At 41.7% G+C, this 17,457-nt stretch overlaps 1 protein-coding gene across 1 annotated transcript in view; it reads left to right on the top strand.

Annotated features, from left to right (window-relative positions):
* LOC140489222 (histone acetyltransferase p300-like) overlaps positions 1–17,457 on the top strand; it is a 118,939-nt gene that overhangs the window by 67,011 nt on the left and 34,471 nt on the right. Inside the window, exons 13-16 of the mRNA XM_072588524.1 lie at positions 3,287–3,445; positions 4,527–4,976; positions 14,262–14,447; positions 16,063–16,216. Of these exons, the coding sequence (XP_072444625.1) occupies positions 3,287–3,445; positions 4,527–4,976; positions 14,262–14,447; positions 16,063–16,216 (949 nt within the window). The remainder of the gene's footprint in view (positions 1–3,286; positions 3,446–4,526; positions 4,977–14,261; positions 14,448–16,062; positions 16,217–17,457) is intronic.

Here is a 17,457-nt window from a genome sequence, read left to right as displayed (position 1 = left end):
TCAATGTTTCGGGCATAAGCCCTTCTTCAGGAATTAATTCACTATAGAAACAAATCTGGAGACTGACTTTGTTTCCCTTTTTGCATAAAATATGTTTGGAACTTGAAGTTGCTGTAATCATTGGCCTCAAAATTAAAAACTGCCTGTGGTTAATCATAATAAGTTGATTAAAAATACTTGCTATTTTGTTTTATTCTCTTTTTAGGAGAGTTTCTGTAACTGCAAAAATTGTTTAAGTTGGCAGTCAACTTACTGCCAACCTAATGCTTATTTTGTGGATACCATACCGTTTTAATTGAAAAAAGTTTTTCCATGTTTGGATCCCCTTGCAGTGCGTTCTGACTGCCGTGAGGAGAACAAAGTTGCTTTTCTTAATCTAGTTTTGACAGAGAAAGTTGAAGACATTACAGAAGTTAGAGAGAGCAAGTTAAATAGCAACGGCAGTGTTGGTAATCTGAGTACTAGACAGGGCAAGCAAGAGTATGCAGGAAGCAGGGAAAGTCTGAGTTCAGCTGCACTTATTTCAATGCAAGAGGCCTGACCGGTAAGGCAAATGATCTTGGGGCGTGAATGGGTACTTAGGACTGGGGTATTTTTGCTATTACAGAAACATGGCTGAGGGAGGAACAGGAACGGCAGCTCAGTGTTCTAGGATATAGATGCTATGGGAGGGATAAAAGAGGAGGCAAGAGAGGAGGAGGAGGAGTTGCGTTTTTGATTAGGGAGAACGTCATGGCAGTACTGAAAGAGGGCTTTCTTGACGGCTCGTCCACTGAATCTATATGGGTAGAACTGAGAAATAAAAAGGGGGTAATCACTACAATAGAATCGTACTGTAGGCCACCCCAGTAGTCAGCGGGAGATGTGAGGAGATTGCAGGTAGCTGCAAGAATAATAGGGTTATAATTGTAGGGGATCATAACTTTGCTGGCATTGTCTAGGTGTGCCATAGTGTTAAGGGCTTGGAGGGAGAGAAATTTAAGTGTTTTTGGGAAGAATTTCTCATGCAGAATGTAGATGGCCCTATTAGAGAAGGGGGCAAAATTTGATCTTCTCTTGGGAAATATGGCAGGGAAATGACACAAGTGGGGAATCACTTTGGGACCAGTCACCATAATTCCATTAGTTTTAAAATAGCTGTTGATAAGGTCTGGTCCACAAGTTAAAGTGTGAAATTGGGGCCAGACCAATTTAACTGGTTTTTGACAGGAGCTTTCAAAAATTGATAGGGGGAGTATATTTGTAGGCAAAGGAACGTCTGGTAAGTGGGAGGGTTTCCAAAGTTGGGGGGTGAGGTGTAGAAGAGTAACAGGAAGAGAATAAACCCTCTTAAAGGTCAACAAGAGATGGGTGAGATCCTAAATGAATATTTCTTAGCAGTATTTATCATCAAGAAAGGCATGGATGCAAGGGAACTTGGGAAAATAAAAAGTGATATCTTGAAGAGAGTCAACATTACAGAAGAGGAGCTGCTAGAAGTCTTAAAACGCATTAGGATAGATAATACGTCAGGACCTGATGAAAGTGTATCCCAGGACTTTGTGGGAGGCTGAGGAGGAAATTGCAGTGATATTTGTATTATTGACAGCCACAAGTGCAGTGACAGATTGGAGGGTGGCTAATGTTGTGCTGTTGTTCAAGGAATGCTGGAGGGAAATGCTTAGAAGTATACACTGATGAGACTAATGTCTGAGTGGATAAGTTTTTCGAGGGGATTCTGACAGGATCTATAGGCATTTTGAGAGGTGAGGACTCATTGGGAATAGTCAGCATGGCTTTGTGTGTGGGAAATCATATATCATAAATTTGATTGAGTTTTTTTAAGGGTGACCAAGAAAGTAAATGAGAGTGCAGTGGGAGACAGTGAGGTCTGCAGACTTAGAGTTGAGTGTGTGTTGCTGGAAAAGCACAGCAGGTCAGGCACCATCTGAAGAGCAGGAAGATCGACGTTTTGGGCCAGAGCCCTCCTTCATCAGGAGTGAGGCTGGGAGCCTCCGGTGGAGAGATGTTGTCTACATGTACTTTTGACAAGGTCCTGCATGGTGGATTGTTGAGTAAGGTTAAATCTCACGGAATCTAGGGAGAGCTAGCCAATTTGATACAAAATTGGCTTGAACATAGACAGAAGATGGTGATAGAGGGTTGTTTTTCAAGCTATAGGCCAGTGACCAGAAGTTTGCCACAGGGACTAGTGCTGGTTCCACTATATTTTTTTATATATAAATGATTTTGATGAGCATTTAGAGGTATGGTTAGTAAGTTTGTGGATGACTCTTAAGATTGGTGGTAATGTGGACAGAGAAGAACGATATCTGGGAATACAGAGATCTTGATCAATTGGGCCAGTGGTCTGAGGAATGGTAGATGAAGTTTAATTTAGATAAATGCAAGGTGCTGCGTTGGTCAAACCAGGGCAGAGCTTACACAGTCAAAGTTCAGGACCTACGAAGTGTTACAGAATAAAGAGATCTGGGAGTACGGATTCAAGGCTCTTTGAAAATGGAGCATTGGGTAGATAAGTAAGCAGGATTTTGGCATGCTTGCTTTGATCAGTCAGAGCACTGAGTATAGGAATTGGATTGTCTTATTGCAGCTGTACAAGACGTTGATGCGGCCACATTTGGTGTACTTCTTGCAATTTTGTTTGCTGTACTGTAGAAAGGATATTATTTAACTAGAATGCAGAAAAGATGTATTAGGATGTAGTCTGGAAGGGTTGATTTATAAGGAAAGGTTGGATAGGCTGGAACATCTTTCCTTGGATCATAGGAGACTTGGTTGATGGTGAGAGGGAGGGGGAGAGTGAGTGGTTACCAGAGGATGGTGAATTTCTGGATTAGGGTGCCAGAGGTAGTGGTGGTGGCAAATACAATTTACATATTTAAGAAGCATTTGTCCAGGAACGTGGATGGGATAGTTTGGGAGGGATATGGACGAAACGCAGGCAAATTTCACTAGTTTAATTGTGAAAATTGGGTAGCATGGACAAGTTGGGCCGAAGGGCCTTTTTCCATGCTGTAATCCTCTATGACTCTAAAACTGAATGTTAGGTACCATTCTGTTTCACCATGCTTACTATGTGGCTGAGGTCAACGTCTGAGCATCGAGGGTTTCACTATTCATCTGTGCCCTGGCACAGATTAGTACCAGCTGTGACTTTCACGATAGTATCTTTAAAAGTTATGTAGTAATTTTGTGGATTTAGGAAGAGGTATCCAAAGTTTTCAGAAAGAGTGACAGTTTTCTCATCCATGATTTTACTACAATGTATTCTGTTTATGCACAGATGGGATTAGCCACTTCCCGAATGGCACAACCAATGGCTGCGCAGCATCCTGCTCAGAATCAGTTTCTGTCTCCAAATCAATTTCCTGTATCCTCTCCTGGAATGAACACTGGCAGCACCACGATGACACAGGCCAGCAACCAGCCAGTCATGTCTCCGGTATTTATCCAAGTTTCTTGTAACTCCTCTACCTTCAGTCTGGACTAATATTTAATTTGGTGACTGAATGTAAAATTATGTTGTGCAGTATTGAAATCCGGCAACTTCAATGGGAGTCTGAAGGAAGAATCTTTAGATTTAAATTAATGGAAAGAGCTGTCACTTGTCCCAAATTAACTATGAGCACTAGTTAAAAATCCACGCTAGTTGTTATCTTGCCAGTCAGCAATCAATGCAAATATCTTGGCAATGATTAAATCTATATCTAGTGATTATGAGCTCAGTGCAGTGCCCATTGGTGGTAACAACATATCCATTGTAACCATTGGATGTGTGCTTTTACCAAACATACAGCCACCATTGAAACTCAAGTCATAATTTTACACTTTACTTAAAAGTAGATCAGTTTTCGCCAATGGATACAAGCAGCACACTCTGTTCATCACGCAAAATCCAATAAATGGGCATTTTTTGATGGCAGTTCGGAGTCCAAACAAAAATAAGGTGGAGGATTATGTCACAAAAATAACCATTATTTCCAAAGTTAAAAATGCAGTTGCACTTGGTCCACGAGGTTGATTGATGTATCACTCAGTTTGCTGTTTCTCTTCAATGACAACCCATGCTTTGAGAGAGAACCTTGATAACATGGCAAGGGCATAGGAGAGACTTGATGGTATAAAGCAGTCAGTCACTAGCATCAAGAATCATAAAAAGCTAATTTATTGTATGCTTATTTTTGGTCATCTGTGCATCCTTTTGTATATGCCCCAACTTTCTGTCTCTTGCCTTTTAGTGGTAAATGTTGCTCTTCTCTCAGTTGTGCTTTAGTTCTGTCAGTTGTTATTGATCTTATATTTGAATTTGCAGATTTGTTGTACTGACCAAAAATGTTTCTTGACTCGACTAATTTATGCTGTTTTTAGCAATTCATAAAGCTGAACAATGTCTTATATGTTTGCATCTAATGTAGGTTACAGCAATATTGAGCATTTTGTATAGCTGTCTGGTATATTTAATTCAGCTAACTTACAATAAAAGGCAGCATGTTAATGGTTCTATCATTCTGTTCTCTCATTAGGCGCAGAACTCCTCACTACCTGTAAACAGTTCTGCCTCCATGCAGCCAGGAGCCCAGAATACCCAGTTTAACTGTCCACCATCTCTCTCTCAGCCATCACTTCATCAAAACTCCCCATCCCCTGGTCCAAGAAGTCTCACACCCACCCCTCACCAGACACCACCTAGCATTCCTCCTCAACAAAGGCAACAGACACCATCGCCTAACTCTCAGCCCCAGACAATGCCACCTCCTCCTTCTCAAGTTCAGACACCACCACAAATGCAGCAGCTTCCTCCTCCTCCACCAGTCCCTCCACAACCCCAGGTGGCAGCTGGACAGAAGCAGCAACAACGAGAGCGGGATCCACAGCAGCCACCATCATTGCCTCCATCAACACAGCAACAAAATACAACCCCTACAACCCCTACACCTACTGCACCGATACAGTCTCAACATCCAACTACTCCAGTGAGTATATTTGAGAGCATTGAAAAGTATTTTAATTGTTAACATGTTTTTAAATTATTCTTGAAAGCGTTGGCAGTCCTATAGCCTGTCTAAGATTTTGAGCTGATAAAAAGATGCATCGGCTGGGGACAGAATGACAGCTTATGATAACACTTGGCTTTGTACCTTTTAAGGCTTTGTTTGTCTTTGTTGAATTTCAATCAGTTTAACATTTCCCTTCAAAATACTGAATCTATTCATTTTTTAAGAGTTTATAAATCAAGTATGATTTTGCACAGTGGCAACTCTATTCTTAGTGGTTCACCACATTGACATGAGTTCACAAACCTGACTGCAGAGAGTGCAGGAAGATTGTCTGTCTGGGTAATTGTTACCATTAATGTTGTGGAGACATGTTCTTAGGTTGGATGCAAAGCAGGTTGTTGAAGCTTTGCAGTATACTTGGCAATGTCTAACCTTGAGTGCATTCATTTCTGTTCTCATTTATAGCCTTCGGATTTAAGATTAGGTGGTCAGAAAACATGTAATTTTTAAAAAACAGTTGTAATAACATTTTACTAAAGGTAAATATTGTAGTTCCAAATGCAATCAAGAAATTGTCATTTGACAAATGTCACATATAAAGTACATTCTATAAAACATAGTGAAATGCTGTATTACAAATGCACGGCTGTTATTGCTTTTATAATTCAGACTTTTTCACGGTTTCTCTGGAACATGTTTCAGTGAAGAATATGAATTTGAGTATTGCACCCTGTTAGTTCTGAGACACCATTTAGCTCAGTGGCTGGTTGTCCAGTTTGTGATGCAGAGTGACATTTCCCACACCAGCTGAGGTTACCATGTAGGACTATGAAGACTTACCATTTTCCCTTTGGCTAAAGCAAATTAACATTTATAAATGTTGAAAACAGACTTTTAACACAGTATGCCCCATGATGGTGACAGACCAATTGATTCTCATGGTTCTTGGTGCAGCACATGGTATTGGTGAGGCACTAAAGTTAAGGGTCAAGCACAGTACATGACTATAGGCAGCAACACCCCCACTTTGTGTCTGTTTCTATTTCTTTCTCAAATGTACGCACATGCACTCAAACAAGAAGGACAGCATACGTTTGAAATAAATTGTACCTCAATGAATTAATTACCTGCCCACAAATGCACTGGGAGTCTGTGTTTTATTTTGTTTAGTAAACTGCTTTGTAAATTGCTCAGCTTTCAGGGTAGTGTTGCTTTGTACTGTAGAAATTTAAAACTTTCAGCAGAGGAGCAAAGACCATGAGATCATTGAGGAGAACGCATGGCCCTGTTTTAAATGCAAACATGTATTCAGTTCTATCTACAGCTCTGTTATTTTTTTAAAAATCATTGCAAGACTGCAATTTTCAATAATTTAAGGTGGCTGTAGAACCTTGTTATGATTAGAATTTTAGATTAGATACCCTATAGTATGGAAATGAGCCATTCGGCTGAACAAGTCCACACAGACCCTTCCAAAGAGTAACCCTTCCAAAGAGTAACCCACCCAGACCCATTCCCCTACCCTATATTTACCTCTGACTAATGTACCTAACACTATGGACAATTTAGCATGGCCAATTCACCTAACTTGCTCATCTCTTGGATTGTGGGAGGAAACTTGAGCAGACACGGGGAGAATGTGCAAACTCCAGTTGCCCAAGGTGGCAATTGAACCCAGGTCTGCAAGATTAACGTGCTCTGCATGTTAAAAAGAAACCACTGAATACATGGAAGTAGACCATTTGACTTGATCATGCTGTACTATTTGGTTAGATCCTGGCTGAAGTATCTCTGTACCTCCGCTCCAATGGCCTTTCTTTGTCCTTATCATTTGGTTTCCAGCAGAATCCTGGTCTTGAATTTCAATTTGCACAATCTTTTGGAGGAGAATATTCTAGATTTCCATAAGCCTTTGTGTCAAAAATAGCAATTCCTTATTCTATTCCAGTGGGCTAGCTCTAATTTAAAGATTATGACATCTTTTTTCTGGATTTCCCTATCTGAGGAAATAATTTCTGTATCTACCCTATCAGATCCTTTTATTATTTTGAAGGTCTTAGTCATTGTAAGTTTATGACAGTTCCTTTCACTCAATCCTTTAATCTGCAGTGCACCTTCCAAGATCATTACATCATCTTGAGATTTAGGACTCTTACAGACACAGAGAGTACTTTAGGGTGTAGGTTTGCTCGTTGAGCTGTCGGTTTGATATCCAGACGTTTCATTACCTGGCTAGGTAACATCACCAATGGCGACCTCCAAGTGAAGCGAAACTGTTGTCTCCTGCTTTCTATTTATATCTTTCTTCTGGGTGGGGTTCCTGGAGTTTGTGGTGATGTCATTTCCTGTTCGTTTTCTGAGGGGTTGATAGATGGCATCTAGATCTATGTGTTTGTTTATGGCATTGTGGTTGGAGTGCCAGGCCTCTAGGAATTCTCTGCCACGTCTTTGCTTAGCCTGTCCCAGGATTGATGTGTTGTCCCAGTCTAAATGGTGGCTTTTTTTTCATTCGTGTGTAGGGCTACGAGGGAGAGAGGGTCGTGACTTTTTGTGGCTAGCTGGTGTTTGTGTATCCTGGTGGCTAGCTTTCTTCCTGTTTGTCCTACGTAGTGTATGTGGCAGGCCTTGCATGGAATTTTGTAGATGACATTGGTTTTGTCCATGGGTTGTACTGGGTCTTTTAAGTTTGTTAGTTTTTGTTTGAGAGTGTTGGTGGGTTTTTGTGTGCTACGGAATTCCAGAAAATGAAACCCAACGGGACCAACACCCTACAATTCTGCGGACTACCAAAAATCCATAAACCAGGAGCCCCCCCTCAGACCTATAGTCTCACTACCCGTAACACCAACTTACAGATTGGCCAAAGAACGACACGCAAAACTGAAATACCTAGTAGAAGAGTCACAGCACTCCATCCACTCCACCCAGGAATTCCTAAAAATCATCAAAAACACCAAAAAAGAGGAAGACAAAGCAATGATCTCATTCGACGTAACGGCGCTGTTCACCTCCATCAACATCGACCTGGCAAAGGAACCACTTACCACACTTTTAGAAGAGACCATCGCACACACCCAAACCACCGTCAGTCACATTACCAATGAAAACATCATGAAGTTAGTGGACCTGTGCCTCACCACCCACTTCACTTTCAACAACATAGCCTACAAACAAACCAACGGCACACCCATGGGATCTCCGCTATCAGGATTCATAGCAGAAGCAGTAATGCAAAGACTAGAACAAACAGCCCTACCAACCATCAAACCAAAAATCTGGGTCCACTACGTAGATGATACCTTTGTCATCACAAAACGAAACAAGATAGAAGAGACATTTAACATCATCAGCAACACCCTCACAGGCATAAAGTTCACCAGGGAGGAAGAAACAGACAACAAACTCTCATTCCTGGACGTCATAGTCGAAAGAAAGGACAACGGAGAACTACAAACCTGCATATACAGAAAACTGACAAACACTGACCAAATTCTTAACTACACCAGCAACCATCCCAACACACACAAACAAAGCTGTATCAGAACACTATTCCAACGAGCCACCACACACCTACAGCACAGATGAACTTCGGAAAACAGAGGAGAACCACCTATACGATGTATTTATGAAGAACGGATACTCAAAAAATACAGTGCGCAGATTCCTCAAAGAACAAACCACGACATGCAGACCAAACACAGCCAGAAACCTGAGCCACCTTACCATACATCAAAGAAGTTCCAGAAATGACAGCCAGACTACTATGACCCCTTGGAATCCTAGTAGCACACAAACCCACCAACACTCTCAAACAAAAACTAACAAACTTAAAAGACCCAGTACAACCCATGGACAAAACCAATGTCATCTACAAAATTCCATGCAAGGCCTGCCACAAACACTACGTAGGACAAACAGGAAGAAAGCTAGCCACCAGGATACACGAACACCAGCTAGCCACAAAAAGACATGACCCTCTCTCCCTCGTAGCCCTATACACTGATTGAAAAAAAAGCCACCATTTCGACTGGGACAACACATCAATCCTGGGACAGGCTAAGCAAAGACATGGCAGAGAATTCCTAGAGGCCTGGCACTCCAACCACAATGCCATAAACAAACACACAGATCTAGATGCCATATATCAACCCCTCAGAAAATGAACAGGAAATGACATCACCACAAACCCCAGGAACCCCATCCAAGAGAAAGAAATAAAGCAGGAGACAACAGCTTCGCTTCACTTGGAGGTCGCCACTGATGATGTTACTAGCCAGGTAATGAACGTCTGGATATCAAACCTACAGCTCAGCAAGCAAACCTACGCCCTAAACCTCAACCTGAGCTACAAACCTTACAGAATGTTCTATTGGATAGGGGACTTTAATATCCATCACCAAGAATAGCTCAGAAGCACCACTACTAACCGAGCTAGCAGAGTCCTAAAAGATTTATATGCTGGTCAGGGTCTGCCGCAGGTGGTCAGGAAACCAAAAGAAGAAAATACAGGCTTAAACCTTTATCCTCGCCAGTCCTCCTGCCACAGATGCATCTACCCATGATAGTATTGGTAAGAGTGACCACTGCACAAGTTCTTGTGCAGACAAAGTCCCATCTTTACTTTTGTGGATAGCTTCTATCTTGTCATGTGAAACTATCACCATGCTTATTTGGATAGCATTCCATAAGATCTCGCAACTCAAAACTAGATATCCATGAGGCAGTGTGGGTCATCAGTAGCAACAGCAGCATACTCTAACACAATCTATAGCCTCATGGCCTGGCACACCCCCTACTTAATTATTAACATCACGCCAGGGACTCAACCCTAATTCAATGAACAGTGCAGGATAGCATGCTAGGAGCCTCATTAGGTGTACCTGAAAATCACGTGTTAGCCTAGTGAGGCTAGACAATGGCACTTGCGTGCCAGACAGGATGAACAATAAGTGACAGACTGAACTAAGCAATTCACAATCAGTAGATCAGATTCAAGCTCTGCAGTTCTGCCATATCCAGTCATGAATGGTGGTGGACAATTAACAACACATAGGAGGTGGAAAATCTGCAATATCCCCATACTAGGAGAAAGTGAGAACTACAGATGCTGGGGATCAGGGTGCAAGAGTGTGGTGCTGGAAAAACACAGTCTGTCAGACAGCATCTGAGAAGCAGGAGAGTTGACGTTTCGGGCATAAGTCCTTCATCGGGAATGAGGCTTGTGTGCCGGGAGGCTGAGAGATAAATGGGAGGGGGGGTAGGGTTGTGGGAGTCTGTGTTGAGTCGGTCATCAGAAATGGAGATGGAGCGGTCCAAGAAGAGGAGGGAAGTACCTGATATGGTCCAGGTGAATTTGAGGTCAGGGTGGAAAGTGTTCGTGGAATTTATGACCTGTTCAACCTCATGGGAGCACGAGGTGGTGCCAATATAGTCATTGATCAACGCATTCACCATGACTCCCACAGCTAGCTGGACTACATCACCGCCCACCCTGTCTCTTGTAAAAACGCAATCCCTTATTCACAATTCCTCTACTGTATCTGCTGCAAGGGGGACCAATTCCACTGTAGAACATTCCAGATTGCTGCCCCCTCTTTCCCCCCGATGTGGTTGACTATGCCCTGCAGCACGTCTCCACTTCCCGCACCTCCGCCCTTGAACCCCATCCCTCCAACTGTAACAAGGACAGAACCCCCCCCCCGGTCCTCCCTTTCCACCCCACTAATTTCCAGGTACACCACATCATCCACCACTATTTCTGCCACCTACAAACAGACCCCACCATTATCTACATTTCGGAGAGGCCATTCTTTCCGTGACACTCTAGTCAGGACCAGACCCCTCACTAACCCACCCTTATGTCCTGGCGTCTTTCCCTGCCATCGCAAGAAATGCAAAACCTGGACCCACACCACCTCCATCACCTCCGTCCAAGGCCCCAAAGGATCCTTCCACATCAGACAGAAATTTACCTGTACTTCCACACACGTCATCTACTGTATCCGTTGCACCCGTGGTCGTCTCATTGGGGCGATAGGATGCCAACTTGTGGATTGTTTCAGAGAACACCTCTGGGATCCCCGCACCAACCTTTTGCTGAACATTAGTCCCTCCTCCCACTCTACCAAGGACATGCTTCCATTGCCAATGTCTAACCACCCAACACCTGGAGGAAGAACACCTCATCTTCTGTATTGGGACCCTTCAACCACGTAGATCAGTGTGAATTTCCTCATTTTCCCCCCCCACCATATTCCAGTCACAACCTCCCAACTTGGCACTGTCCTGTCTGCCATCTTCCTTCCCACCAATCTGCTCCACCCTATTACATTCACCCCCACCTACCTGTTGTATTCTCAGCTACCTTCCTTACCGCCCCCAGCCCCACCACCATCTCTATCTCTCAGCCCCCTTGGCCTACAAGCCTCATTCCTGACGAAGGGCTTATGCCCAAAGCATGTAGACTTCTGCTCTTCAGATGCTGCCTAACTAGCTGTGCTTTTCTATCCCCATACCCTTTGACCAATCTCCCCATACTCACTGGGGGAGCCCAGCAACTTTGTGCAAAAGACAATGCTGAAGATTTGCAACAGTCTTCAGCCAGAAGTGCCAAGTGAGAATTCTCTGGAGAGTCACAGCATCACAGGTTCCAGGCCTTCAACTAATTCAATTCACTCCTCAAGATATTAAGAAACAGCAGGAGGCACTGAATACTGTAAAGCCTGTGGGCCCTGCCAACATTCTGGCATTGATCCCAACAATTTGTATTCCAGAATTAACTGCTCTCCTAGCCAAGCTGTTCCAGTACTGCATCTCGCCAATAATGTTAACAATTGCCCAGTTATGTTGTGTGTACACACATCTGGGAAAACGACTGCTGCATCAGTCTACTCTAGATCATCAATAAAGTGACAGAAGGTGTCATGTATGCTAACAAACAGCACTTGCTTAGCAGTAGTCTGCTTGCTGACATCGGTTTGGATTTTGCCAAGGCCACTCAGTTCCTGACCACATGAGGGCCTTGGTATAAACCTGGACAAAATTCCAGAGATGAGGTGAGAGTGACTGTCCTTGACGTCAGAGCTGCATTTGGTAGAGCGATATCAAGGAGCCCGAGCGGAACTGGGGTCAGTGGGAATCAGGGCAAAATTATCCACTGATTAGATATAAAATTGGCACAAGGGAAGATGCTTGTGATTATTGGAAGTTAGTTATCTAAGCTCCACGACTTCTCTGCAGGACTTGTGCACGATAATATCCTAGGTACAACCATTTTCAGCTGCTTCATTGATCACATTCCCTCATCATAAGGTCAGAAATGTTCACAGATGACTACGTGGTGTTCAGCATTAGTGACTCCTCAGGTACTGAAGTAGTCCATGTTGAACTGTAGTAAGACCATGGCGATATTCAGGTTTGGGCTGACAAGTGGCAAGTGCGCTTTGTGTCAAACAAATGCCAGTCATCTCCAACACAGTAGAATGAAACCATCGTCCCTTGACATTTAGTGACATTTTATCTCTGAATCCCTCCACGATCCACATGCTAGGGGTTACCATTGACCAGAAACTGAACTGGGCTAACCATACAAACTCTGATTGTAAAAGCAGGAGAAGCATTCTGGATCCTGCTGCACACATCAGGAGTGTGATGGGATATTTGCCACTTGTCTGGATTAGTACTATTTCAACAATACTCAACAAGCTTGAAACCATCCATGACAGCCGACATAGATTCATAGAGATATACAGCACGGAAACAGACTCTTCAGTTCAACTCGTCCATGCCAACCAGGTATCCTAACTAAATCTAGTCCCGTTTGGCCCATATCCATCTAAACTTTTCCTATTTATTGAAACTGCAAGTGTATTCACTCACTGCTCAGCAGCAGTGTGTACCGTCTGCAAGATGCACTGCAAAAATTCACCAGGACTCCTTAGACAGCACCTTCCATTACCATTGAGAAGGACAATAGTTTCTTGAAAGTGGAGTCATAGATTGACAAGGTGGTGAAGAAGGCGTTTGGTACATTTGCCTTTATTGAGTATCAAAGTTGGGAAGTCATATTGCAGCTTTGCAGGGCATTGGTCTGACCATTTTTGGAATACTGTGTTCAGTTCTGTTTTCCCTGCTATAGGAACAATGTTGTGAAACTTGAAAAGGTTCAAAAAAGATTTACAACATATTGCTGGAGTTGGAGGGTTTGAGCTATAGCGAGAGCCTGAATAAGTTGGGGCGATTTTTCCCAGAATGTCAGAGGCTGAGAGGTGACCTTTATAAAGGTTTATAACATCGAGGGTCATGGATAGGGTGAATAGCCAAGGTCTTTTCCCTCGGGTAAGGGAGTCCAAAGCTCGAGGGCATAGGTTTAAGATGAGAGGGGAGAGATTTAAAAGGGACCTAAGGGGCAATTTCTTCATGGAGAGGGTTATGCATGTATAGAACAAGCTGCCAAAGGAAATGAAAGCTGGTACAATTATAGCATTTAAAAGGCGTCTGGATGTGTGCGTGGATAAGAAGTGTTAGAGGGGTACAGGCCAAATGCTGGCAAATGGGACTAGATTAATTTAGGATATCTGGTTGGCATGGATGAGTTGAGTGAAGATGTTTCACCTCTCTGACTATTACAAGGGCAGAAAGTATATTTGAATACAACCACCTGAAAATTCTCCTCCATGCTGTTCATCATCCTGACTTACAAAAATGTCGCCAGTCCTTCAGTGAGTCAAGTTTAAAATCCTGTACCACTCTCCCTAATAACATTGTAGGCCTATCTACAGCACATTGACTGCAGTGGTTCAAGAAAGTAGTTCACCACCACCACCTCCAGGGACTAGGGATCCGCAATAAATGCTGGTCTTGCCAATGATACCCAAATCCCATGAGTGAATAAAAAGTAATCATACTTTTCAAAATCTGTACAATTGGTAGTTTGTCCATATTAGTCCTTCGAAAGAACATCATTTTGCACTTCCTCTGTATTAAGTTCCATTTAGCATGTTTCTATTCATTTTTCCATTCTGAAACTTTTAACTATTCTTCTCACTACATGTAGTTGGGGCTGGACAATAATTTCTGGCCTAGCCATTGATCCTCAGATCCCCTGAACAAATGTTTATTTTTCAAAATTAGTTCTAGTAATCATGACTTAGAGCACAATGCTAGAGTTGAATGCTGTTTTTGACATCTGACCATATTATAATATGTGGAACTTATGGTTTTTTACTTCTTGACCTGATCAGTCTGTTTGATTTTCTTTAGCTTTCACAATCTGCAGTAAGCGCAGATGGCCGCGTGTCAACCCCAGCATCAGTTAGCAGTACAGACACAAATTCTCAGCAGCCACCCCCTGAGGCACCAGTGTCTGACATTAAAATGGAGGAAAAGCAAGAAGAAGAAGAAGCTGAGCCAGAAACTGTGGAACCAAAGCAAGAAATAAAACAGGAGGTAAAAAAAAATGACTTGTATTCCTTAATTCTTTCTATAAATGTTTTTTGCATTACTAGTAAGAACCTTTGTTTCCAAAAGAACTATGGTTCTTTGCAATTCTGATTTTCTGAGTTATGAGCTAACTATACTTTTGATAATAGACAGGTCTTGTGCATCTAGGATACCAGTGCTCAATTTGAGGTGCACAAGAGCACTTCCAGTACCCGGCCTGCCTTGAGTTATGTCTGGTCTCTATTTTTAAATAAAGTAATTTATAAAATGTGTGTGTTACAGGCAAGGTTAGCAATTGCCGGCCTGTAATTATTCTCGCGTCCACTTGCTGTTTTAAGATCGCGAATCGACTTTGCACCTCTTCTCAAATTGCTGATGCCATTTTGTTTATCGTAAATTGTATATTTGCACACACTTGTTTCTTATTGTAGGTAAATAAGATACAAAAAACACCAACCTGCAGATAATATGATGCAGTGCTTGTTTATTGAGAATACAATGCATGATTACTGTTTTTATTTGTACAAAAGCACCTAATTTTAGATTTTATGGGTACATGCACTTTTCAGATTTTCTATTCAATATTAACTAAAATCACTTTTTTTAATGGGAGCTGAATGGTAGAAGGATGTACAATGCTCAAAACTTAGTTAATTATCATGAATGTGTTAAAGGTATTTATTGTGTCTGAAATTTATTGAACTTTTGGGTTTCTTGTTCCACTTGAATTTGCAGAGTGTAAATTCCCAGATTTAATAAGTTGGATTGCTGTTAACTATTGGTTTCTTTTGTGTGAATTTATAAATACACTGTTAACTTTGTGATCTGGACCCTCCCTAATAGCATCTCTACCAACCCAAAAATAGTGTTTTGGACAGGTTCCAGAATCCAACTTCATTTGTTTCAAATGAAACAGACAAACTGTGGATGGTTGAGATCTGAAATAAAAAGTGCTGGAGACTCAGTTGGCTGTGTAGCGTGAGATGAGAGAATCAGGTTAACATTTCAAAATCAACGTTAACTTTGTTTCTCTCTCTCCACAGATGTTTCCAGGGCAGTTTTCTGTTTGTTATTGGAGTTTTTGCCGTTTTGTACAATTATAAAATATCTTTGCTTTTGATCATTTTAAATCTCTGATCAAAGCTGTCGATCACTGTTTTCTACTAATCTCTCATTCTGTTTAAATACAAAATAAATAAATTGAATATTGTTTAGTTTATTTTACTACATTGTAATGTATAATTGCAATTTTTTTAAAAAGTCATGTTGGGTATCAGACCATTGATATCTTAATTTTAGCTATTTCACAAACGTTCAGTCCAGATTCATTTTCACCCTGCTTGTATGTTCAGTTATCCATGAGCACTGGTTACTTCAGAGGAAGAAGAGAATGCTATCTAAATTTAACACTTGTCAAGTTAGAGGCAGGTTACCAAAGTATGTTTGAACATTTCTCTTTAGGAATCATATTTAGAATTAATTTAGTAACTTAAGACGGTCTGATTTAGAGGGGTAGATATGTGGTTCACACCCCATTATAAATTAGTCTCTCTTTTTTTACACAGTTTGTGCTGTGCTGATGCAAAAGTGAAAATCTTTTTTTCTTGGGTATCATTTGCAGATAAAAGAAGAACCTGCAACTGAAGAGTGTAAACAGGAGCCAATGGAGGCGGATGAGAAGAAACCAGAGGTGAAAGGTGAAGCAAAAGAGGAAGAAGATAATGCCAGCTTAGCAACTCAGTCATCCCCTGCCAGTGGACAGTCACGCAAGAAGAGTATGTACTATCTTTTTCATTTGGTGGGGGCCAGGTGCTAACTAAATGCTAGTATTTTCCTAAATGGAGACCTACAAATGAGGGAGGGTATCTCAACACATCAATCCAGAAAAGTGCTGACCCCCTGCAGTCACATACTTTCAGGGTCTTAATTTCACTAGTTTCATTTAAATTCATTCAAGACACTGATCACTGAATGTGACATCCGTCCTGAATTTTCCTTTTTATTAGTTTGTGATTTGAATCCAAGTCCTTATGGGCAGACTTTTCAGAAATGTATGTCATTGCTTGTATCCTCAAGGTGTAGTCTTATAACAATGTCTAAGGAGCTGTGATAAAGCTGGGAATGGAAGGGGGGGGGGGCATTGTGGAATATCACAATCAACAGGGAAGCGGTACGGAATGAATTGTTGGAGCTATGGGCTGACACATGTTTGAGTTCTGATTAACTTCATCCATGATTATTAAAAAGAAATTGCTGGTGACATAATTGGTGGTTTGGCTTTAATCTTCAAGAACTGTCTTTATTCGTGGGTAACCCCTTTAGGTTGGAAGATAGCAAAGTTAATCCCTTTATTCAAAGGGAGGAAAGAAAAGAAAATTAGAGTCCACCTGTCATAGAAAAATTTTATGAACTATTATTGGAAATTATCGCAGTGCACTTAGATCATTTCAGGGTAATCAGGGACATTTTTGCGAATGGGAAGTCATGTTGGACTAGTCTATCAGAGATTTTTGAGGATGTAGCTAAATGCTAAGGATAAAAGGTGGATGTACTGTATGTAGATTTCCAGAAGGCATTTGATGAAGTGAGATGACAAAGGTAATTACAAAAAATGCAGGTAGAGTGCATGGGGATAGCAAACTAGCATGGATAGAAACTTGGCTGGCTAACATGAAACAGGCAGTAGGCATAAAAATGGGTCTGTATCAGGTTGGCTCAGGGATCTGTGCTGGGCTGTCAGCTGTTTACAATTCTTATATAAATGGCTTGGATGCAGGGACCACAGATATGGGCTTGCCAGGTTTGCTGATTGCACAGAGATAGTTATGAAAATAACTTGTCAAGAGGGCATAAGAAGGCTATGACAAGAGACATACTCCATTTGAATATTCAAAATACTGTATAATGTGGAAATGTGAAATTGTCCATTTTTGGCAGGAGAAATAAAGAAATGAAAGATTGCAAATCTAAGGTGCAGAGGGATCTAATTGTGTTTGAATTAGGGGTTACTATGCAG

This window comes from Chiloscyllium punctatum, chromosome 18 (assembly GCF_047496795.1).
Source record: "Chiloscyllium punctatum isolate Juve2018m chromosome 18, sChiPun1.3, whole genome shotgun sequence".
NCBI lineage: Eukaryota > Metazoa > Chordata > Chondrichthyes > Orectolobiformes > Hemiscylliidae > Chiloscyllium > Chiloscyllium punctatum.
The sequence above is the reverse complement of the archived record's forward strand: the minus strand, read 5'-3'. Positions and strand labels throughout refer to the sequence as shown.